At 40.7% G+C, this 25,030-nt stretch overlaps 2 protein-coding genes across 2 annotated transcripts in view; one reads left to right on the top strand and one right to left on the bottom strand.

Moving 5' to 3' along the window:
• Positions 1-720: 720 nt before the first annotated feature.
• On the bottom strand, positions 721-2,746 carry LOC127808992 (DNA topoisomerase 6 subunit A). The gene has a single exon (XM_052347765.1). It carries the CDS (start codon positions 2,594-2,596, stop codon positions 1,292-1,294), a length of 1,305 nt encoding a protein of 434 aa, XP_052203725.1. The 5' UTR covers positions 2,597-2,746; the 3' UTR covers positions 721-1,291.
• Positions 2,747-4,905: 2,159 nt separating this feature from the next.
• The window catches only part of LOC127807518 (adenylate kinase-like), a 52,014-nt gene continuing 31,889 nt past the window's right edge, over positions 4,906-25,030 (top strand). Inside the window, exon 1 of the mRNA XM_052345421.1 lies at positions 4,906-5,278. Coding sequence (XP_052201381.1) covers positions 4,970-5,278 — 309 coding nt within the window. The 5' untranslated portion in view covers positions 4,906-4,969. The remainder of the gene's footprint in view (positions 5,279-25,030) is intronic.

Raw genomic sequence — 25,030 nt, 5'->3', positions numbered from 1 at the left:
ACCTAGCGTCATCATTGTCACCATCGCTACCTTTCCATCTCCTACCCATCTTCACTCTATATATATATATATATATAACATATGATTTTATTTTTTATTTTTTTTACATGTGTCAAAGTGAACCCTATTCAAAATGTTTTAAAATACCAAATAACGTGTCACGTCAGCAAGCATACACGTCTTTCGAATCAAATTTGGGTTATGACTAAAATTACAACCAATCGACTAAATCAAACATTTATTGCCAAAATTAAAACATTTGGATAAAATCACAAAAACCCAAAAAGGTTTGATTTTTTTATGCTATTAGCCCTTTTAAAATTCACAAAAGTGGTCAAAGCAATTTAGATAAATCTAGTATATAAAATTTACCTTATAACTAAATATTTAAATTATAATTGCGTTTCAAATTTTAAACCCAAAATCAATTCAATCACAACACAAAGCTAAACAAACTTAAGCCAACCCAACCCAATTAAATTAGTTTGATCGGGTTGGGTATCGATTTCAAAATGTATTTAATAATATCAAAATTTATAATTCAAAATCTATGAGACACCAAAAACCCATTTTAACATAAGTTTTAAAAGATGGTACAATGAAAGGATAGTGATTGAAATTACGAATTCTAGGCTAACCTAAGCCTTCATTGCAGGGCTAATATGAAATCCATCTCTAAATTCATTAAACAAAATCATTATCCATGATGAAAACAGAAGAGCAAAAAAACATATTAATAAACACTAAAATCTTGATATTGTATACAATAACTTGGGTTAAGTTTGTGAGTCTAATGGTCTAAGTCCGTCCGTCCGAACGTCAATCAGTTTTAAGAAACAATGAAATCGAAAATGAACCGAGTAGGAAAATAATTCGAATAACATTAAACTAATCACATTGGTTTAGATTGGTTCGGAGTCTACTAAGATTTCGGGAGCATCCTAATTAAGCATCCTAATTACTATTGTCTCTCTATCGCCATGCCATCCCCTCTCCCCCACCCACAACACAACACACTGTCAAAACAAGGGATCAATCAAAGAACATTTCCACCATACTGCAAATCACAAGCTTAAATTGAGCACAACTTACTCCGTAGCATAAACTTTATTTAGTTCAATGCAACCATATGGCTTACCATCATCCATTGAAATTCAATTGCCATCGCGACATTGAACCCGAACACAGTGAAGTTTCAGCACTACGCAACAAACTTCCCAGCAGAGAACAGGAAATGCAAGAATTACCATTGCCGTGCCCTCTTAATTTTACTCTTACACATGAACAGCTCTCAAAGCCAATCCTTCTGCTGCAGCTTCAATGGCAAGTAAACCTCTGACAGGTACTGAAACCCGAACGAGCTGAGCGCCTGAATTTCCGCCTTCTGCTTTGTCTTCACCATCAAACTCAGCTCCTCGACCCATCCCGGATTCTTCTTCACAAAATCCTCCTCCAACAAGTCTTTCCCGGTCTTAATATCCTGCTCTGTCATCGGCAACCTGCACTGCTCTGGTATCTTGTACTTGTCCAAATCACTTGGCCTAATTCCCAACCATTTGATATCTGGCGTTGTTAAATTCGCACTGTCATAGGACATGTTCTTCGATCCACAGCCATAAACTGACAGTATCTTTAGCCCATAAGGATCACTGTCCACAAGCGCCAATACTGGCAATTTCAACTCCATCTTCATCTTCCTTAAGAACAGTCTCGTTGCCACATCTGGTTGCCCTTTGGCCGTCACGATTATGCACGGAAATCGGTTGTAGAATCGATCCTCCGCCAGCCTCATATAGGCCGCATCTTTCTCCACCAGCAATATGAACACAGCATCGCTCTGCATATCACCGACGCGGTCAATGTTGGGCGGGATTGCCTTCCCGCCCATCCCCATTTTGGTGCAATCGATCATATCGCCGTTGTCGCTGAAAATGAGGCGGCCGACGACGACGCCTTTCTCGGCGGCGATAACGTTAAGACTGGACCGCGTGCAGCCGAGGATGCAGGAGACATCGTCGAGTACGGCGTCGGATTGAGTCTGGTCCTGGAAGAGCTTGACGTCGGTGTAGAAGAGGTCACGCTTAGTGACGTGGATGCTCTTGAGGCAGAGCTGGTGAACGAGTTGGAGGATGCGGGCGGTGATGGTGGTTTTCCGGACGGTGGCGACGGAGGCGTAGGGGCGGAGCGAGGATTTGTCCTTGAGAACGATACGGTCGAGCTCCGGGACGTAGAGCTGGTTGGCGGAGGAGCGGGAGGGGACGGAGAAGGAGAAGCCGTTGCCGGAGAGGATGGAGTGGGCGAGGGAGAGGATGAGGGACTCGATGGAGGACTGGACGGCGGAGAGAGGGAGATCGGCGACCTCGCGGCAGGCGGCGGCGAGGGAGAGGTCGGCTAGGGTTAGCGCTTTGGAGGAGGATGAGGTTGAAGTGGAGGGGGCGGTTTTGGCGGTCAGGGACTTGAGGGAAGAGAGAATGGTGGCGTCGGACTTGAGTTGTTTCTTGAATGGGAGAGACGACGACCTGGCGGCGGGGGCCTCGGAATCGGAGTCGGAGGAGTCATCGTTACGGCGACGCTTCTTCTTCTTGTCTGGTGCCATTGGAGAGAGAGAGAGAGAGAGAGAGAGCGGGTGACTTGAGGCGGGAAATGGGAGTTGATTTGGGTAGTTTCTCTGTTTCGGAACTAGGGTTTACAGAGAGGCGGGGAGGGAGTGTGAATGTCAGGATGAGACGGGAGAAAACTCTCTCCCTGCCTTTTCCTCAATATTTTATTTTTATTTTACAATAATTACTTTATATATATTTTTTTATATTTTTCAATTCAAAATGTAAAATTGAATTTAAATAATTCTTCAATTTTTAATTATAGATTATATTAATATTCATTGTTAACTGCTACTCTAAACTGTCATATCATATCATAACTTATGAGATGAGAGCTGTTACACTTCACTTTCTAATTGTCCAATAAAAATAGAATCATGCTATAAGTAAATTATTATGTATATTTTAACTTGTATAATACATCTTAAATAATAAAAATATTTCTAACACTTCATCGCCTCGCTTCATCATTTTGAGCGATAAATATTTTAATTATGTGCTTCATCGTTTCACACCACCTCATCATCTTAGGTGAAAAATATTTTATATATTTTGACATTATTATATAATTTAAAATGTACGCAATAATATATTAATAATATTTTTCATAAAAATATCAAATTTGAGTCTTCCAAAATTACGTCACATTGTTGGATCGTACTATATTTTAAAAATCAAGACAAATTTCATACACACCCCCTATTATTTAACTCGTTTCAAATTGTATTTTTGTACTTTATAATTAATTTTAGGAGCCATTGGGATTTCAATTCTTTATAAACACACCCTTTTCTTAATTTTGAAATTAACATTATTTATTTTATGTCAAAATGACTTAATTTTAATTAGAAAGTAATTAAAAACTATAAAAAAATTAACTACAATAACAAATAACATAAAAATAAAATAAAAGGTTATTAAATTGTTCACCATCATTATGAATTGTAGTGTTTGAACCATTAGTTTTTGTCGACTCTTTTTAAAATTAACATAAATATAGAAAGTAAAGAGGAAAACAAATTAACTGAACAAAAATAAAATATATATAAAAAAAGATGATTGAAGATCAAATCCTTTGGAATGAACCTAAATAGTTAATTTTCTAGCATAAAAAATATAAAAAAAGAGGGACAAATATATTAAATAAAAAATAATCCGTCGAGACTGTGTTTGCAACCCCTTTGTTCTGTCTCTAGCAATGTGCCATCATTTTTGTCTGTTGTAGATTTCATTGCTATTTGGCTCTACACCATATCAATATAAAAAATAAATAGTTAACTCTTAAGTTATTTTAGATAGGAAATAACATGGAGTTAGAAGGGTTAATTATGCTAATAATCACTTAATTTTACATTATGATATTGTTTAATTACTGAACTTTAAAATGTTACTTGTTAGTCATTAATATTTAAAAACTATTTTTCATCTATTACTCGTTAACTTAAAGTTTAATGACTAACGAGTGATGAATGAGAAATAATTTTGAAATATTAATGACTAATAGGTAATATTTTAATATTCAGTGACTAAATATTAACAATTTTGAAATATTAGTGACAAACATATAACATTTAAAAGTTCAGTAATTAAACAATAACAGAATACAAAGTTAAGTAATTATTGATGTAATTAACCTGAAATTTGAATTTATTTATTCAAAATTTATAAAATATTTAAAATCGATTTCTTTTTCAAATTTGAAAATAACAATTTAACGTGAAGTGGTGTTTAGTGGGTTATCTTCTTCATTTTTTTTATTTATAATTTTTTAAATAATTATCATTAGTGTACGATACTTTGACTCATTAGATATGATTTCGGTAGAATTATTATTATTTTTTAAATTTTATTTCATTCAAATTTAATTATTAATTAATATAATTTAATTAATATTAATTTTAATCAAAATTAAGTTATTTAATTAATAATTGATTGATGGTATTATCTATTAAGAAGTTGTCTCCAAGATATAGATTGAGTAATCGGATAAGTAATATGTCAGTGTTAATTTGATAAATTAAGTGTTTGATCCTTATTCTATATAAGGTTAAAGGCTCAACTTATAATTTATCTCATTTAACATGATTAAAAGTTCGGGCACTAAAGACTGCATAAAAACATTTATTCCAAAAAACACGTCCATAAAGATTTGATATAATAAAGATTCTAAACGGTCAATTTTAAAATGCACCACGTGTACTTAAAAATGGGCAAACCAAAATTTATCGTAAAATTTATTTGTTATTTTTAATATATTTTAAATGTGGAATATATATTTCTTAATTTTAATTTTTCAAGCGAGCTCCTTCTCTCTCTTTCGACGCGAGGTCAGGTTCTAGAGCTCGGATCCGTACTTCCCATTGGCGGCAATGAACCGCCTGTTGAGACACTCGCCGATCTCCTCCTCCTCCGTCGTCGCCACCGTGAGGAGGTGCCTATCCACAGCTGCGGCGTCTGAGGTCGATGCTCGCTTGAAATCCCCCTTGTACCCTCACGGTTCTCTCCCCCCGAGCGCAGATCCCAAGGTCAGGAGCGTCCAGTGGGTGTTCCTGGGCTGCCCGGGTGTCGGAAAGGGCACTTACGCCAGCCGCCTCTCCGCCCTCCTTGGTGTCCCCCACATCGCCACTGGCGACCTCGTCCGGGAAGAGCTCTCGTCCTCCGGCCCCCTCTCCCAACAGGTTTCAGATTCAATCCCTCTCTTCCTCTCCATTGCATTATATCTGAGCTTTTGTGGTTTACTTGCTGAAAATGGAATGTTGCACTGCGCCTTTAACTGTGGGGAGTTACCTTTGATTGGACATTGGGGAAGTTTTATGGAAGTAGTAGGAATTGAGTTGGTGCTAGTTTGGCAGAGGTGGGATAGAGAGACAGATAAGAGTATGGAGATAGTTACATTAGTGGAAGTACATACGGGTGAAATGGGGTCTCTGAGCTACTCGAGGAGATTATAGGAAGAGATCTGCTATTGATGTCGGCTCACTACACTCATTGGAGGCATATGATTGAGGGACGGGTGACCAGCCGGTGCTTGATTTTGATGCTACATTAGTAATTCCAACTGGTGGGGAATTCATGATGCTCTGAAGAGCATTGATGAAGTGGTAGTGGGCCAGTAGAATTTTTCTATAAGATTGCTCAGGTGCTACTTTCTGTAAAGGAAAGTACGACGAAGCACCTTTATGAACCCCAACCATGGTCAGTTTCAACTGCTTAGAGGTTTTCCATATGGCCTACCAGGTACTGTCATGTACCTATTGTTTGATTGAGGTTGTACCTTGTATTAGCAGTTATACCTGTTGTACTAAAGGCTAGATATAGCAGTTGTACTTAGAAGGTAGTGTCCTATGGTTGTACTTGATTTTGAATTTGGCAGCCCTGATTGGTGCCAACCCACGACTGCATGGATTCGTATATAAGGCTGATCCAGCCTAATACAAAACTACCAAAGAATTATTTGAGAAATATCTCTGTTTCCCACTCAAATATTCTCTCTCTCTCGCACCTTTTGTTCTATCATGTACCTAGGGTATACTGTAATAAATAAAATAGCGGGGAGGAGATGATATAAACAATTGTATAAGGGTAGTAGTGAGCTGTGAAACTTAGGTGGTTATCTTTGGCGGGAGATGTAGCATGTGAGGAAGGCTATAAATAGTTGCCGACGTTATTCTTTTGGGCATGAAATATTTTGAATGAAATCTGAATTTCCCTCTCATTCTATTTCTCCATTTCTCTCCCTATTCTTCTAATTGTTTCCTCCCTCTGACGAGATCCTTCTCGTTCTTACCGTGGTCTCTACCATTCGGAAGGGACTAGCCTTAGAACACTGCCAGATCCTTGTGGATCTGACAATTTGGTATCAGAGCCACATTCTGGGAATCAGCCACATTCTGGGAATCGTGAGCAAAGGAGACGTCTATGGCTGAAGGCACATGGATGAAAGGATTGGAGGCTCAAGTGCAGCAATGTGGATCCTCGATGGCCGACTTGCAGGCAAGGGTAGATCAATTGGAGTTGGGATCTGATAGGAATCATGAGGCGATCATCGCCATGGACATGAAGTTGGATGTGGTAGTAGCTCAGATCCGAGAGGAGCTACAAGGATTTATGGTGATGTTTGCAAGGCAGCATTAGGTAAGCATTTTGCCTGATTTTCCCTCGCGAGAGAGGACAGATCCAATTTTGACCATACCAGGCAAAACAGATCCTATGGTATTAGGAATAAGAAGGAATTTGAGGACCACTGAGACGTTGGTTGGGGAAGAAGATCAGGGTGAGCTAGGGGAAGCCGGATGGGAACGACGACAGGAGGCGTCGATAAACCACAATCCGCATGGTTTACCCATGCCGAGGCGGGAAATTCCCTTGTTTGATGGGACAAATCCCCGCTGGTGGGTTAGGAGGTGTGACAGGGTATTTGAATGGTATGGAGTAGCGGAGAGGCAGAAGGTAGCAATAGCACCAGCGTATCTTAACGATGCAGGGGATGCTTGGCATCAAGGGTGGTCCAAGGTCCGAGAATTCTGCAGGTGGGAAGAATTTGTAGAAGAATTTTGCGAGAGGTTTGGAGATTGGGGACTATCTGATGTGGTTGAAGAATTTAACAAGATCAAACAGGTTGGAATGGTGATGGAGTACCAACTTAGATTTGAGGAGTTGAAGGCTTTAATGCTCAACCACAACCCCTTCCTAACCGAGGCTTATTTCGTTTCAAGCTTTATAAGCGGCTTGAACGAGGAATTGAGACCACTGCTGAAAGTGCTAAGACCACATACTCTCAAGCATGTTGCCGACAGTGCTAGGCTACATGAGGTGGTAGTGGAAGCACTGATGAAGAAGCAAATGGCAACGAATAGGAGTGTTGCTCCCACAAATTCACTACTTGGCAGTAGTTTTACCAGGGATTGGGGAAGGGGATCTCAGGGTATGAAGAACTTGGCACTACCAGCTCCCAACCCTCAAGGAGGGAAAGACAGGCGGGCCTCTGTTTCCGGTGTGGAGATAAGTACTATGTGGGACATCAATGCAGGAAACAACTATTGTTGTTAGAGGGAGAAGAAGAGGATGCAGTAGAAGAGGAAGAAACAACACACGCACAAGAAGAAGAAGAAGATAATGGTGATATATCCCTATATGCCCTTAAGGGACTCACCAACAACAAGATAATCAAGGTGGAAGGACAGGTGGAGGAGAGTAAGCTGATGATTCTAATTGATAGTGGGAGTACCCACAGTTTTTTGGATGAGAGCACGGCTAAGAGGTTGAAATGCCCCTTGATCCCAACCCAACCATTGATAATAACGATGGCTAATGGGAATAAGGTAATGAGCAAGTCTGCATGTGCAGGGTTCTATTGGGATATGCAGGGAGAGGAATTCAAGGCCAATTTGAGACTACTAAAATTAGGAGGATGTGATGTAGTCTTGGGAGTCGATTGGATGAAAAATGTTAGTTCGATCTGTTTTGACTTTAATAAAATGGAGGTGACATTTGAAAAGGAGGGAAGGAAGATGACACTTAGAGGCAACAAGGAGGTAGAGGGGTATGCAAGATGATGTTAGCACTGCCGGGACCGACAAGGCTGAGGGTGGAATTCGAGAGAATTCCGATGACTCGGGAAGAGAGAGAATGTGAAGGAAGAGAGAGAGAGAGAGATAACAAAAAGGAGAGAGAAAGTATAAAATATTCGCATTAATCATTGGGAGCATGGCTCCAGTACACTCTACTTTATAGGCTGTTAGAGAATCCTTCTAGAAGGCATGCTGCGACTCAACATGCCATAACTACCATGTCGAGGCTCATCCAATGAGTTACAAAATAGGATGGACCTTTCTACCCCTTTATCTTGCTAGCTACGTGACAAATTCCTCCCTCCTTAAAATATTTCTTGTCCTCAAGAAATTACAAGAGTCTAGCCATACGAGGGAACTATTTGAGTAACTTCGGAAGGTACTCCCAAGTTGTGTCATCCGGAGGTCGATTGCTCCATTGTACCTGCACTTGAATCAAGGTTAAGGACCCTTGGTAGAGTGCCTTTGTTAGGATTAGGAGCTCTTAGAAACTTATTCATGTCTTAGATTTGCCAATCTCTCAACACTCCTCTCACCCGAAAATCAAGATAATAACAGAATATATTTACAGCAATTGTAAAGCAGAAAGTAAATGAAAAGATTAGAACAACCAAACCATCAAAGAGGCAAAGAATTATCCTGGTTCAGACTGCTTTGAAGCAATCCTACATCTAGCCTTCTCACCGAGAATAAATTCACTAGAAACCAGTTGAAACAAGATACAAGAACCTCTCTTACTCTCCCTCACACAAGTTCGCTACACTCTCAAGAGAATACAAAGACTAATTTTATCTCAAAGCCTTTTCCCCTCTCTCTCTATCTTGACAGCATCACTTGCATCTAGAGACCAATCAGAATGAATGAGAATGTTATATCTGACTGCTAGCACTCGCCTCCTATTTATAAACTATAGGGAGGCAGCAATTACAAGGGATTTAAAATACTTAGCCTCTACAAAAGACCAACATACCCCTCATAATAAAATAACTAAGTTATCTAATCTAACTTAGAATAAAACACAGTCAGAAAAATATCTTCATTCTAAACAAGTTCTTCTCTTCAACTTCTAGAGCTAATCTTCCATGCAAAAAACCCAACAGCCTTGAAAGGTGATCGCTTGAGTGAGCTGTGGAAGTTCGAGTTGTAGCACCATTGAGCTAAGGGCAACCATTGATTCCAGCTTTTCAGTCTTGTGAAACACACACACCGTAGGTAAGCTTCCAAGCACTGATTTACTCTTTCGGTTTGTCAATCCATCTCTGGATGATAGGCTGTAGACATATGTAAACCAACTCTTAGTTGTTTGAACAATTCTCTCCAAAAGTTGCTAGTAAATATCTTGTCCTTGTCTGAGGTGATGGACAAGGGCAAGCCATGTATCTTAACCACTAAATCTGGCAATATCCTAGCCACATCAGAAGCTGTGAAGGGGTGAGCTAGGCTGAGGAAATAACCAAATTTCGTCAGCCTATCCACCACTACGAGTATAGTGCTCTTCCCTTCGGATCGGGGTAGGCCTTCCACAAAATCCATGGAAATTCTTTGCCACGCTTGGTCTGGTATCTCCAATGGTTGAAGTAAACCAGGGTAGGGAACTTGCTCGTGTTTGCATTTTTGGCAGACGGAGCAGGCTAATACATAGGCCGCCACTTCTTTCTTCATTCCCGGCCAATAGAACAACTGTCTCACTTTGTTGTAGGTAACATTTAGGCCGGAGTGTCCTCCAATGGGGGATGCATGCAAGGCTTATAGGATTCGGGTCCGTAGTTCAGGGTCTTCCCCAATCACCATCCGCCCTCGATACCTCAATAGCCCCGCCTTCAATGTGTACCCTTTTTGTTCACCCCCACCTGCTGCGAGACTGGTCACGAGTTCTTGAGCCCAGGGTGTCCCCTCATAGCTGCGTGACACCTCTTTGATCCAATCGGGAACAAGTACAGAGACTGCTCGACATTCCCCATTTTCTTCCCTTCTGGACAATGCATCAGTCACTGTATTTTCTTTGCCCTTGCGGCACTGGATGCTGTAATCCAACCTTAGCAGCTTGGTTACCCCTTTTCTTTGTAGCTGCGTGTGTAACCTTTGTTCTCCTAAGAACTCGAGGCTTTCATGGTTGGTCTTGATAACAAATGAGTTTCCCTCCAAATAACACCTCCATTTGTCTACTGCCATTAGCATCGCTATTAATTCTTTATCATAGATACTTAGTCCCAAGTGTTTGGGAGCTAAAGCTTGGCTAAGGAAAGCTATCGGCCTACCATTTTGCGCCAACACTGCTCCCACTCCCGTGTCACATGCATCTGTTTCCAATATGAAAGGCTTGGAAAAATTTGGTAGAGCTAGAATTGGAGCTTGAGTCATAGCCTCCTTTAAAGAATCGAAGGCGGCTGCTGCCTTCTCCCCCAATTCAAAACCATTCTTCTTGAGCAATTCAGTCAATGGCTTGCCGATTATCCCATACCGCTTAATGAACTTCCTGTAATAGCCAGTTAGTCCCAGAAAACCCTGCAGTTTCTTCACAGTCTTGGGGGTAGGCCACTCCACCATGGCAGTAATTTTTTTGGGATCAGTAAGCACGCCCTCTCCGGTGATTATGTGCCAAAGGTATTCCACTTTCCCTCTGCGAAGATACATTTAGACTTTTTGACATACAATTGGTTAGATTTGAGGACTTGGAATGTGGTTTTGAGGTGGGTTAGATGTTGTTCCATGGTTGGGCTATAAACTAAAATATCATCGAAGAAAACAAGGATAAAATTTCTGAGATAAGGGCAGAAAATGTGATTTATGAGGGCCTGAAATGTTGCGGGAGCATTGGTTAGGCCGAATGGCATTACTAGGAACTCATAGAGCTCTTGGTGGGTGCGAAAGGCGGTTTTGGGGATGTCCGAGGCATTCATTCGGATATGGTGATAACTAGATCTGAGGTCTAGCTTAGAAAAAATTGTAGCTCTTGATAATTCGTTAAGAAGGTCGTCTATGATAGGAATGGGGAACTTGTTTTAGATGGTGTAGGTGTTTAGCTGTCTATAGTCAACACAAAACCTCCAACTACCATATTTTTTCTTAACCAAGAGAATAGGGGAGGCAAATGGGCTTTGACTCGGTCGAATGACCTTTTTTGACAGCATTTCTTTTACTAGACGTTAAATCTCAGCCTTTTAATAGGTTCAGTGTTTGGCTTAAGATGAATGGTATGTTCTAAAAAACGGTTTGGAGGTAAGGAAGTGGGTTCCAAGAATAATTCCTCAAATTCAACTAATAGAGAATGTAAAGAGTCAGTAAATGGTACCTTACTCGAAGCATTGGCTAATGCCTGTAACTTGAACCACAGACTGCCCATTGTGTCATCTATCAACCTTCCCTCCCACACATCAACAGCATAGACCGAATGGAGCTGTGCAATGGTTCCTTCGTCCTGCTCAATGAGCTTCTGCAGGTGGCTGCCTGAGATTGCCCTGCACTCTCCTCCATCCCCACTCCCTATTAATGTTACCCTTCTTCCTCCTTTATCAAAAGTCACCTCTAGCGTGTTGAAGTCAAATATGAGAGGGCTGACTGTCTTCATCCAATCTACTCCCAAAACTACTTGACATCCACCTAGCTATAAAATCCTCAATTCGGCAGAAAACTCATGCCCTTGCATCCTCCATGTAAACCGTTGGCACTTGTATCGGCTGATCATCTTGTGACCATTAGCAATTGTGACATATAGAGGAATGGTGGGTTGGAGAACGCATAGTAGTTCCTTGGCTATGCTTTCTTCCAAGAAACTATGCGAGCTCCCACTATCTATTAATATCAAAAGTTTCCTTTTCCCAACATTACCTCTGATTTTGATCGTTTTCTCCGAAGGGTGGCCCTCCAAGGCATGAAGTGAAATTTGTCCTCCTTCCTCCTCTTCTTCCATTTGCTTCCCGGTGTCCTCGTCAGGCATATCATCTCCACCTTCGTCATCTTCCCCTTCCATTTGCATTAGTGCTCTTTTGCACTGGTGCCCCATTATATATTTCTTCCCACATTTAAAACACAAGCCCATTTGTCATTTCTGATCCCATGTAAGGGACCGTAGGGGATTAGCTGCAATTGGGGCCTTTGGTGGGTAGCTTCCCTTTTGCATTTGGGAATTGCCAACCTTCTGACTCCCCCCTGCCGAGCCTTGCCACCCCACTCCAGACCCTTTTTGTAAGAGTCTATGCTTTCGAGCGAAGGCCTCCGGGGACAACTCATGTAGGCGAGCCTTCTTAGTCGCTTGCCTGACTGTCGCCGGTTGTAGCATTTTTACCATGGGTCTAAGCTCATCATTCAGTCTGCTAAGAAAGCTGGACACAAAATACTGCTCGTCTAGCATTGGGTGGGCGTGTCCTAACCTCGATTTCAGCTCCTCAAATCGGGCCTGGTACTCCTCCATTGTCCCATCTTGCCATAGCTTATTAAACTGTTCCACCATATCCGTCAAGCTGCTTTCACCGAACTTGGCACAGAATTCCTCTACAAACTTTGGCCACCTCCATTCCTGACGTCTAGCACTCCAACTTTGAAACCATGAATCTGCTACATCGTTCAAGTATGCAGCAGCCATGTTGACTTTGTTTTCTTCCATCACCCGATAGTGATAGAAGAAGCGTTCGCACCTTCTTATCCACCAACGAGGCTTCACTCCTTCAAACACTGGTATCTCCATCTTTGGGACAGGAACGTTATTTGCAGCACCTAAGCCTCCTCTCATGGTCGCCTCTCTTGCGGGCTCCATCCTCTCGTCTCTATCTTGACGGCCCCGTGCTCCTTGGAAGATGGGAGCAGTAGCCGTTCTTAGTGGAAAATCCACTGGTAAGGTCGTGTTTGGTTGTCGAGAAAAAATGGCCAGTGCAGCGTTCAGCTGCTGGCTTAGTCCTATAAACTCCACTCGGAGATGAGCGAAGTCATCCCTCAAATTTCACTCCATTTCGATAACATCTGACCTCATCTTGCTTATGTCTTCGTGGGTATTTCTGATACCCGCTTCTACCGTTTCCAACCTTTCCTCTACCAGCTCCTGGCCATGTCGCACTCCTTCGTCTATGGTGTCTAAGCAAGCTTCCATTTGTTTCATGTGGGTACCTTCTGCCATAGTCGTTGGTTGCAACTCGTCGATCCTGGACCGTAGGCTCTGATACCAATTGTCAGCACTGCCGGGATTGACAAGGTTGAGGGTGAAATTTGAGAGAATTTCGATGACTCGGGAAGAGAGGGAGAGAGAGAATGTGAAGGAAGAGAGAGAGAGATATAACAGAAAGGAGAGAGAAAGTATAAAATATTCTCATTAATCATTGGGAGCATGACTCCAGTACACTCAGCTTTATAGGCTATTAGAGAATCCTTCTAGAAGGCATGCTACGACTCAGCATGCCATAACTACCCTACCGAGGCTCATCCAAGGAGTTACAAAATAGGATGGACCTTTCTACCTCTCTATCTTGCTAGCAAATGATTACGAGCAAAGGGTTGTAGAAGTTACTCAAACACAAGATGAGTCAAGTGGCTCAATTGTTCTCTGTTCAGGCCACAGAGGAAGGAGAAGAAGAGCTAATTACAGAAGGGGGATTCATATTAACCATCGGGAGTTCACCCCTATTCCACACTGAGGTACTCCATTATGATCTACTTAATATACTCCTAGTTGAATTTAAGAATTTATTTGTAGAGCCTCAATCTTTACCTCCAAACCGAGCCATTTACCACACCGTTAACCTCAAACCCCACACCGAACCTGTTAACTTCCGTGTCTATCGTTACCCTCCTAACCAAAAAACTGAGATCAGAAAATTGGTTAGGGAAATGCTCCACAAATCCCTCATAAGACCCAACCACAGTCCTTTTGCATCACTAGTGTTGCTAGTCAAAAAGAGAGATGGTTCTTAGCGGTTTTGTATTGATTACCGCCAACTAAATGAAATAACCATAAAAAACAAATTTCTTCCACTCATTGACGACCTAATAGATGAATTTAAACAGGCCACTATCTTTTCTAAATTGGACCTAAGATTCGAATACCACTAAATCCGGATGAACCCAATGGACATTTCCAAAACTTCATTTAGAACACACCAGGGTCATTATGAGTTTCTCGTCATGTCATTTGGGTTAACAAATGCCCCGACCACTTTTCCATCTCTAATGAACCAGATTTTCGAGCCATATCTCAGAAATTTTATTCTTGTATTCTTCGATGACATACTCATATATAGCCTAACCTTTGAACTCCACCTACAACATTTGAGGACTACATTTGAAATTCTTAAGGTCAACATGTTGTATATTAAGAGATCAAAGTGTGCCTTTGCCCAAAGCCAAGTAGAGTATTTGGGGTATATCATATTGGGTCAAGAAGTGAGTACATATCCAAAAAAAGTGGCTGCCATGACCAACTGGCCAAGACCAAAGACTGTTAAGGCCCTACGTGATTTTCTGGGGTTGACCAGTTATTACAGGAGGTTTGTGAAGGGGTATGGAAGCATTAGTAGACCACTTACAAATTTATTAAAAAGGATGGATTTGAGTGGGATCAGAAGGCAGAAGCTGCGTTTGAGTCATTAAAGAGAGCTATGAGTGAGGCTCTCGTGCTCGGCCTGCTTGATTTTAGCAAAACATTTGTGGTGGAGACAAATGCAAGTGGAATGGGCATCGAGGCAGTGCTCATGCAAGAAGGTAGACCCTTAGCATTTATTAGTCAGGCCCTAGCCCCAAAACACATGGGCCTCAGTGTGTGCGAAAAGGAGTTGTTAACGGTTATTTTTGCGGTGGAAAAATGACGGCATTATCTGGAGGGAAACCAGTTTGTTATAAAAACATATCATGAGAGTTTGAAGTTTCTACTTCAACAGAAACTTCACACCCATTTGCAGGGGAAGGGGATGACTAAACTAATGGGTTTGGACTACACCATACAGTACAAGAAGGGGAAGGAAAACATTGCAGCAGATGCTTTGTCTAGATGCCCTGAAGACGGGACAACTGCTGCTATCTCAGCACTGGTTCTAGAATGGTGTTAAGAAGTGGCTAAGAGTTCTAAACTGGACGAGCAGACCAAGAATCTTCTGGAACAATTGATAATTGCTCCTGCGAGTAAAGTGGGGTACATGCTGATGAATGGGGTGATAAGATTCAAAGGTAGGCTGGTGGTTGGAAACAACACAGAATTGAAGAGGAGGATACTGCAGGCCTTACACAAATCTCCCCTTGGTGGCCACTCCAGAGTCCATAATACTTATCACAAGATGAAGCAACTGTTTAGGTGGCCTAAGTTGAAAGAGGAGGTCATGAAGTTTGTACTTGCATGTGATGTGTGCAAGAGATGCAAATTGGAGATTGTGGCCTATCCAGGGCTTTTACAACCATTGACCATTCCAAGGCAGGCATGGGAGAGTGTTTCCATGGACTTCATTGAAGGGCTTCCAAGATTAGAAGGAAAGGACTGCAATTTGTGGTGGTGGACAGGTTTTCCAAATTTGCTTACTTTATGGCCCTTACTCACCCTTACACAGCACATGAAGTAGCTCGGGTTTTCTTAGACCAGGTGGTGAAGGTGCATGGGGTACCGAAGACTATAGTGTCAGATTGGGACAAGATTTTCACTAGCCTTCTATGGCAGTTGCTAATGAAATCATTGGGCGCTAAGCTAAGCCTCTCTTCTGCCTATCATCCTCAAATTGATGGGCAGATCGAAAGGGTGAATCAATGCCTCGAAACATATCTCAGATGCCTTTGTTTCACGCACCCAAAAGGCTAACATAAGTGGATTTCGGTCGCACAGTGGTGGTATAATTCCTCCTACCATAGTGCCATCAAAATGACACCTTTCGAGGCCCTCTTTGGCTACCAACCCCCCTTATTACCAGTCTTTCTTGTATCTACCAGTGTGGCTGAGGTGGATGAACACTTGCAACAACGACAACAGGTCCTTCAACAACTAAAGAAGGACTTAGCCATGGCCCAGAATCGGATGAAACAGATAGCGGACAAAGGGAGGAGTAAGAGAACATTCAAGGTGGGCGAGATAGTCTACCTTAAGCTAAAGGGACCATACCTCAAAGCCTAAACTCCAAGCCTTATCTCTAAATTGAGTCCCAAATACTGTTATACCTAGGGCCGCTGGAACTACTTTCTTGGACAGGAATTCTACCACACTTCCTCTCACACACTCACGGATTAGATCTTAGGAATAGATTTAATAGAATCAACAGAAAATATAAACCGAAACATAATTAAACCAAACAAGAAACACAAACCACACATGATCAAGAACACCGAAATTATCCTGGTTCATGCCATGTGAATGGCACTACATCCAAACTCTAAAAACCTCCCGAGAACAGTCTTTATTTCTAGAAATTGATCAGTACAGTAGTGACCCTTCTCTTCCTTTTATTTCTCGAACGCCCCAATTGTTTTCCCCAAGATTACAAAGCTAACAACACCTAGCCTTCCCAATTGTTTTCCCCAAGATTACAAAGCTAACAACACCTAGCCTTTATCTCAGAAACAATCAGCACTTATTACAAACAGAAAAAGAACTCTCTACTCATTTGCTACCCCTTGCGCTCTATTTATAATAGTGGGTGGATATCCCAATAAAGACATAAAATATTTATAGTTTAATCCCCCAACTTAACACTAATTACAGTTTGGGTTACAACTTCTATTTAATACTTCATTGGCCCTCAAATACAATACTATAACAGATCTTATGAACCTATACTCTAGACAACATTTTAACAGATACTTTGGTCCCTTTCCCATTATGGCTAAGTTGGGAAATGTAGCCTATAAATTGCAACTATCGGAGGGAACTCAAATCCATTCGGTATTTATGTATCGCTACTAAAGAAGTCGGTGGAGAACCAACCTGTTAACGCTCAGCTACCACAAACAACACCCGACTCTGAATTGCCCCCTGAACCTATTGCCATTGTGGACCGCAGAGTCATTTATTAACATGGAGCCCCAATCATACAGGTGCTGGTGTAGTGGTGCAGCATGCCAATCGATAGTAGTACTTGGGAGTACCTCCCAGACTTACTTAAGTAGTTTCCAAGAGCTGCCAGTCTCCTAACTATTTCTTGAGGACAAGAAATGTTTTAAGGGGACAGTATTTGTCATGTACCTGGGGTATACTGTAATAAATGAAACAGTGGGGAGGAGATGATATAAACAATTGTATAAGGGTAGTAGTGAGCTGTGAAACTTAGGCGGTTATCTTTGGCGGGAGATGTAGCATGTGAGGAAGGCTATAAATAGTGGCCAGCCTTATTCTTTTGGGCATGGAATATTTTGAATGAAATCTGAATTTCCTTCTCATTCTATTTCTCCATTTCTCTCCCTATTCTTCTAATTGTTTCCTCCCTCTTACGAGATCCTTCTCGTTCTTACCGTGGTCTCTACCATTCAGAAGGGACCAGCCTTAGAACATTGCCAGATCCACAATCCTTGTGGATCTGACATGTTCTTCTCTATCTCTCTCAATTTCTTCCTAATTCTTCCCAAATTTCTGCCCTAATCCTCATCGGTCAGTTGAGAATTCACTACTAGATCTCAGGATCTGATAATTTGGTATCAGAGCACATTCTAGGCCGACGATCCCACCTGCGATCTCAATTCCACCATGGCTGACGACACTAGAATGAAGCAATTTGAATCCCGACTGCCACGTCCAGTGGGTGAGAAGGAGTGAGAGAATGTTTTGCCTATACAACATTCTAGATCAGCAAAAAGTCACATGGGCTTCTTCTTATCTCAATGATGTTGTGGATGCTTGGTTCCAAGGCTGGATCAGGATTAGAGATGGTTGTCAATGGGCAGAGTTTGTGGAAGAACAGTGTGGGAGGTTTGTTGACCGGATTAAGATGGATGTGGTAGAGGGATTCAACAAATTGGGAGGTTTGGTGACCTATCAGATTAAATTTGAGGAGTTGAAATCCCTGATGTTGAACCTTAACCCCCATTTAACTGAGACATACTTTGTCTCAATCTTCATCAGTGGCTCGAGTGAAGAATTAAGGCCAACGACGAAAATCTTGCAGCCAAGGACAGTAAAAGAGGCAGCAGAGAGTGCTAGGCTGCAGGAGCTTACAGTTGAGGCTCTAATGAAGAAGCAGAGGCTGCAGGGAAGAGGGGTAAGTTCCAATACTTTACAGCAAGGGAGTAAAGGGTTTAATATAGGAGGAGTCAATAACAGTCAGAGTTCCCATCAGCTGCTACTTCAAATCATTCATCAGGATGAAGGGTGGTTGAGCAAAGAAGAGAGTTGCTCTTGCTACTTCAAATCATTCATTGTGGAGATAAATATGTGCGGGGGCACCATTGCAAGAGGCAGTTGCTCTTGCTAAAAGGAGAAGAGGAATAGGAGAGGAGATACCAACTGCTGCCACTGAGATTGAAGAAGAGGATAATGGAGAGATTTCTTTGCATGCCCTAAGAGGCTGGCCAACAGCAAAATAATTATGGTGGAAGGAAAGGTGAACAACTATAAACTAATGGTCTTGATTGATAGAGGGAGTACCCACAACTTCTTGGATGAGAGCACAACCAAGAAGTTAGGATGCAAACTCACTGGCACACAGCCATTGTCAATAACTGTGGCCAATGGCAGTAAGGTACTCAGCAAGTTTGCTTGTATTGGCTTTCGGTGGGATATGCATGGGGAAGAGCTTGAAACTGATCTGAGGCTGTTGAAGTTAGGGGGATGTGACATAGTCTTGGGGGTTGACTGGATGAAAACTGTATCCCCTCCAGCTTTGATTTCAACAAAATGGAAGTGACTTTTGAGAAGGATGGGAGAAAAATGACTCATGCGAGCAGCCTGGATACAGGTATATGCAAAATGATTACTGGAAAGAGGTTACAGAAGATGTTCAAGAGTAAGTTATCCCAAGTGGCACAACTGTTCTCTATACATGCCATGGATGAATTGGAAGGAAATCAGGAACAAGGAGGTGAGCTAATGTTGACTGTCAGTAGCCAAATTCAGTCCAACTCTAATGCATACATAAGGTGTTGAAAGTTTCTTCCTGGTTTGCTTTTAGGAGTGGTGAAGAGACTACAATCAATATAGAAAATTACAAAGTGACATTAAGATGTTATTGAAGACGTGTTAGATGTCAAGGAGGGGCAATCAATATATAGGATTTCTGCTGAAAAAATGAATGGTAATCAGCTAGTGAAAGTACTCGAATTGTAAAGGATGGGTTGAATAGGCTTGATCCAGAAACATGTGCTGAAGTTGTTAATATTTTTTCTTCAATATTGAGTTTCTTTCCAATTTGTTAGTATTAGTGGTTTTTATTTTTCTTATTTGTTTATCTTATGGTTAGTATTATATTCTTACCTTCAATAAGTAGTCATGTAACTACCATGTGACTTTTTTAATTTAGACGGATGGCGAAGATTACATGGGCTTCTTTGTGGTCAAGGCCTGGGATCTGTGACTTGAGACAATTTATAGGGGTGTCACAATTTAGTGCTAATTCTGTGCTTGTTTGCTGTTTTTCCATATCATCCTGTCTCAATTTAATTTTAAATGCCGTTCATTTGTTGATTATGCTAGAGATGTTAGATTAAGATGTCAGGATCTTAAACCTGACTGGCGAATTCTCTTCAATTGATGAGAATTAGGACATAATTCGGGGGAGAATTGAGAGAAGATTGGAGGGAGATAGGAAAAACAGGAGGGAGCGAGAGAGAGAGAGAAGGTTTGAGAGGGAGAGAAATTGAGAGAGACAGAGAGAGAGAGTACTGAAATGACTGGAAATTCTCGATAATTCACATTAGGCTGGATTAGTTGCTTATATACTAATCCCAGCTGCACTGTGAAGTTAGTGCCAAACCAATTTACAAGGTACAACCCAAACGGCAGCTTGAAGGTACAACCACCTACTTTACTGTCATGCAAAAAATAATAAGAAATCCCTTTATAGAACATTAGGATTCCTGACAATTACACCTCCCCCCCCCCAAAAAAAAAAAAAAAAAAAAAACACACACAAAATTTCTTGTCCTCAAGAAACGGACAATAGCCTGGTAGCTTGAGAGAATTGAGTCAGCAAATCAGGTAGGTATTCCCACATATTGTTATCTGGGTGTAGGTGAATCCACTGCACCAGCACTTGTGTCAAAGGGGCATCATGCTTGTAGATGACTCTCCTATCCAAAATAAAAGCCGGTTCCACTGGAGGTGAAGTATCACAAATAAAAGTAGGTAGGGAAGAACTAATCAGCTGTGCTCCCTATGATTTCTTAAGCATTGAGACATGGAACACTGGGTGAATCTGAGTAGTAAGAGGCCACTAGAGCTTATAAGCCACAGTCCCAAACTTAGCCACAATAGGGAATGGCCCATAGAATTTAGGACTGAGTTTGGAAATCTGTTTGTCAGAAAGAGCCCTTTGGTTAGAGTGTTTCAGCTTGAGATAGGCCATATCCCCCATCGCAAACTCCCGTTCACCTCTTTTTCTGTCAACAAACTATTTCATTCTGTTTGAGCAGCTACTAATTCTTTGCGCAACACCTGTAGAATTTCTTATCGTTGCTGCAAATGGGAGTCAACTGCAGCTACCGTTGTAGATTCTAGAGTGGTAGGTAGGAGAGGGGGTTTATATCTGTATAGGGCCTCAAATGGGGATATTGTGGTGGAGCTGTGGTGACAAGAATTATACCACCACCGAGCCAATGGAAGCCACTTATGCCAACCCTTAGGTTGCACAAAACAGAGACAGCATAGGTAAGTCTCTAAACACTGATTTACTTGCTTTGTTTGGCCATTAGACTTAAGGTGGTATGTAGTAGACATATGCAACCTTACTCCCAAAGCTCTAAACAGTTCCTGCCACAATAAACTTGTAAAAACTTTGTCCTTGTCTGAAATAAATAATGGATTGTGGTACTCCGTGTAGTTTGACAACATTACCCAAAAATGTTTGGGCCACCTATTGCGCTGTAAATGGATGTGAAAGGCTCAGAAAATGGGTGAATTTGATAAATCGATCCACCACCACTAGGATAGCCCTTAGTTTTAGGCAATCCTTCAACAAAGTCCATGCATATACTTACCCAAGCCTACACAGGCAATGCCAACAGCTGCAATGGTCAAGGGGCTACCACCGTCTCATGTTTACAACGCTGGCACAGGTCACAGGCCATCACAAAATTCTTTAAATTTGGCCAGTTAAATGTTTGCTGTACCTTATGATAAGTATTCCAAATACCCGAGATATCTCCCAAAGGGGACCCATGGACTGTAGGATTTTGGTCTTCTGTTGGTCATAGTCCCCTATCACCATTTTTCCTTGAAATCGTATTAAGCCATTAGTTATTGTATACCTTGGTCGGCTAGAGGGATCAATAACCAATGTCACACTCCAAGGGTTTACCTAGGGTTGAGAATGGAATTTGGAGGGAATGGTAGTGAGAGAATAGAAAGAGAGGGAGAAATCAGGAGGAGGGAGGATTTCCAAAGAATGGAGGGAGAATTTAGAAGAAACAAGAGAGAAACAACATTCAAATTTCATTCATAAGCTCCCATTCTCTACTTCGTTAGCCTATTTATAGGCTGTTACATCCTTTCAGTTAGTAAATAACTGTAGGTACAATTCTACAATGGTCTAAGGTATAACAAAGACAAGGAAAATTTTATTTACAACCACACTTTTTGCTCTTCGGAACTCACTTTTAATATTCCTAAAATACCGTGAGATGAAAACTCATATTTGCCTTTCATTTAAATCTTTGATGCTCCACCACTCACCATTACTCCTCAAGTGCGTGCACCCACTTTCTTACCCACCATTGCCACAATCACTTTCCTCACCCAGAACTGAACATCGTGCAGTCACTATTATTCAACACCAAGCATTGCGCAGCCACTATTATTCAACACCGAATATTGCGAAGCCCAGTTCTCCTCGCCATAGCCAATTACCAGTTATTGTCAGCCATGGAAGATTATTATACGCAAATGTTTATGCCGGAGTTTGACGAAGAAGATAACAAGTATTCCTATTCCGGCGAGAAACAACACAAATCGATTAAAGATGAAGTCTCCAAGGTATTTGAAATTTTTTTGTATCTTTTAATTTTTTTTTTATCTAATCATACTGAATCAACCGGTGAGGTAGGTTGAGTGTCGAGGCACTTTGAGTCCCTTAACTAAAGATTCGAGGGAGTTGATGTGCCCTGAACCGAAGGATTTAGGAGCTCAAGGATCCCCTGAATCCTTGGATTTAGGGGAGTTGATATGTCTCGAATCCAATGATTCGGGGACTCCTTAAGTCTTCGAACTGAAGGATTTGTGAACTCGAGGATCCCCCAAATTCTTCAGTTCGGGGGACTCAAGTAGTCCTCGAATCCTTGGATATGGGGACTACGTGAATCCCCGAATCCAAAGATTCGGGGCTACTTCAAATTGGTTATTTATTTATTAGTTTTTTATTTGCATAATTTTTTTTCACGATAATGAAACTCCTTTGCCATTTCAACAATCATTTGATGCTAGTGAACCGTTTGCTACCAATCAGGTATGATACATTTTTATTAAACTTTCATTTAACTATTATTTTTATCAGCTTTTTAACAGTAAAGAAGAACTTATTGGATAGGTTAGAAAAGTTGGAAAAGAAAATAGAATTGTTATCATGATAAAGGGTTCTAAATGTGGGGGTCCCGGAAAGCCATTTAGAGTTTGCTTTGCTTGTGAACGGGGTGGGAAGTATAGACCATCAAAAAAAGGAGGAGAATCTAGAGAAGAATTAAAACGTAAGTCTACAGGTTCAAAAAAATATGGTTGTCCATTTCAATTACTTGGCGTGAAATTTTTAAATGACTAATGGAAGTTGAAGGTTACATGTGGACTATACAATTATGCACCAACAACTCAACTTGAGAGTCATTCATATGTAGGGCGGCTTACAAAGAAATAGAAAGAAATATTGAATACAATGTCTAATAATCTTGTGAAGCCAAGAAATATTTTGATGGCCATAAAAACACAGGATGATAGAAACGTTACTACTATCGAAACTATATATAATGCACGCCAAAGATATAGACTTATAGAGAAAGGTGGTCGATCACAAATGCAACAGTTGATGAAGAAATTAGGAGAATGTAATTATGTGGAGTGGCATACATGCAAGAGATCAACAGATTGTATTATAGACTTATTTTGGGCTCATCCGATGACTATAGAGTTATTAAAAGTCTTCCCACATGTGTTAATACAGACTTATTTTGTATGGACTGTACATACAAAATTAACAGGTACATATATCCATTGTTTGAGATTGTTGGTGTAACATGGACTGAACTAACTTTTCCTGTTGCATTTGTACTCATGGATCATGAATATGAGGATAACTACACATGGACAATGAAAAGATTAAAGAGTTTGATGGGATCTAATACATTTCCAGTAGTAGTTGTCATCGACAGAGAATTAGCATTGATAAATGCAATACATAAAGTGTTTTCAAACACGACCATCATATTGTGTAGATGACATATATAAAAAAATGTACTCGCTAATTGTAAGAAGTTCTTTGATAGAAAGGAGACATGGGAGAAGTTTATATTAGGTTGACAGCTTGTTATTTTTACCTCAACTGAGAATGAGTATGAACGTCAGCTTTATGACTTAATAGTGGAGTACCATGCATATGACGATGCACTTGATTATGTTAGAAAGGCATGGTTAAATAGTTATAAGGAAAAATTTGTTGCAGTGTGGACAAATAGGATAATGTATTTTAGCAATGTTACTACTAATAGGTACTCTTTATAAAACTCATATGTCATATATCCTTACTTATTATTTATATTATAATATCTTCAGAAACTACAATACAATCTAATATATCAATATGCTTTTGTTCAAGGGCTAAGAGTACGCATGCGAAGCTAAAGAGACATCTTAGATCATTTCAAGGTGATTTTGAGTCATCATGGACAATCATCAACTCTCTTATTGAGTTACAACATACAGAGATCAAATGATCGTTTGAGAAGAGCTTAACATTGGTGCAACATAATTTCAAGCCAAAAATTTTGAGAGAATTACTATGTATTATCTCTAGAAATGCATTGAATATGGTGATAAAGCAAACACAACTAGCTCAGAAAGTGAGGGTGGATAAGATTGCATGTTGATGTCTGATTAGATGCACACATGGTTTGTCTGTGCACATGAAATTGCAGAGTTCATGATTCAAGGACGACCAATTCCTTTGTCAGTTGTGCATCCTCATTGGAGAAAGTTACATTTGATGTAGACGGCTTTGATGATGATATGTCACCCCTACTCACGATTGAGCTAGAGATAGAGACCATATATAACAAGTTTCAGTTAGAATCAGAAACAAGTAAACTAGTATTGAAACAGAAGTTGAGAGAATTAGCCAATCCTTCTACGACTTCACTGATGTCGCCAAGTGTTAAAGTTTAAACAAAAGATAAACCATCGTTAAAGAAAAACATCAGTTTGATACTTCTACTAGACGTGATCCATCGTACTTTGAAATAGTATAGTCTTATCATGATAGTACATCCCTAACAACACAGAGTTCAACTAAGATAGCTAAAGAATGTAAACTTTCAAAATGTTGTGCCAATGTCAAATATAGATTGCGAGGTTATGATGATTCTTTCCCACCAAAGATATAATATTTCACACACAATATTGTTAATGTGGATTTCGATGGACATTGCGGGTTCTGTGCCATTGCTGCATTACTTGGTATGAGTGAGCACAACAGGGGGGGATATTCGTCTCAATCTGATTGAAGAGTTACATGCTTTTCGTGCTGAGTATTCAAAGTTATACGGATCTAATATGCG

Source organism: Diospyros lotus, chromosome 8 (assembly GCF_014633365.1).
Source record: "Diospyros lotus cultivar Yz01 chromosome 8, ASM1463336v1, whole genome shotgun sequence".
NCBI lineage: Eukaryota > Viridiplantae > Streptophyta > Magnoliopsida > Ericales > Ebenaceae > Diospyros > Diospyros lotus.
Note: the sequence above shows the minus strand (reverse complement) of the source record. Positions and strands in the feature narration are given on the sequence as shown.

Bases quoted from the DNA above. Each gene is read 5' to 3' on its own strand.
- LOC127808992 (XM_052347765.1), bottom strand. From the start codon at position 2,596: ATGGCACCAGACAAGAAGAAGAAGCGTCGCCGTAACGATGACTCCTCC.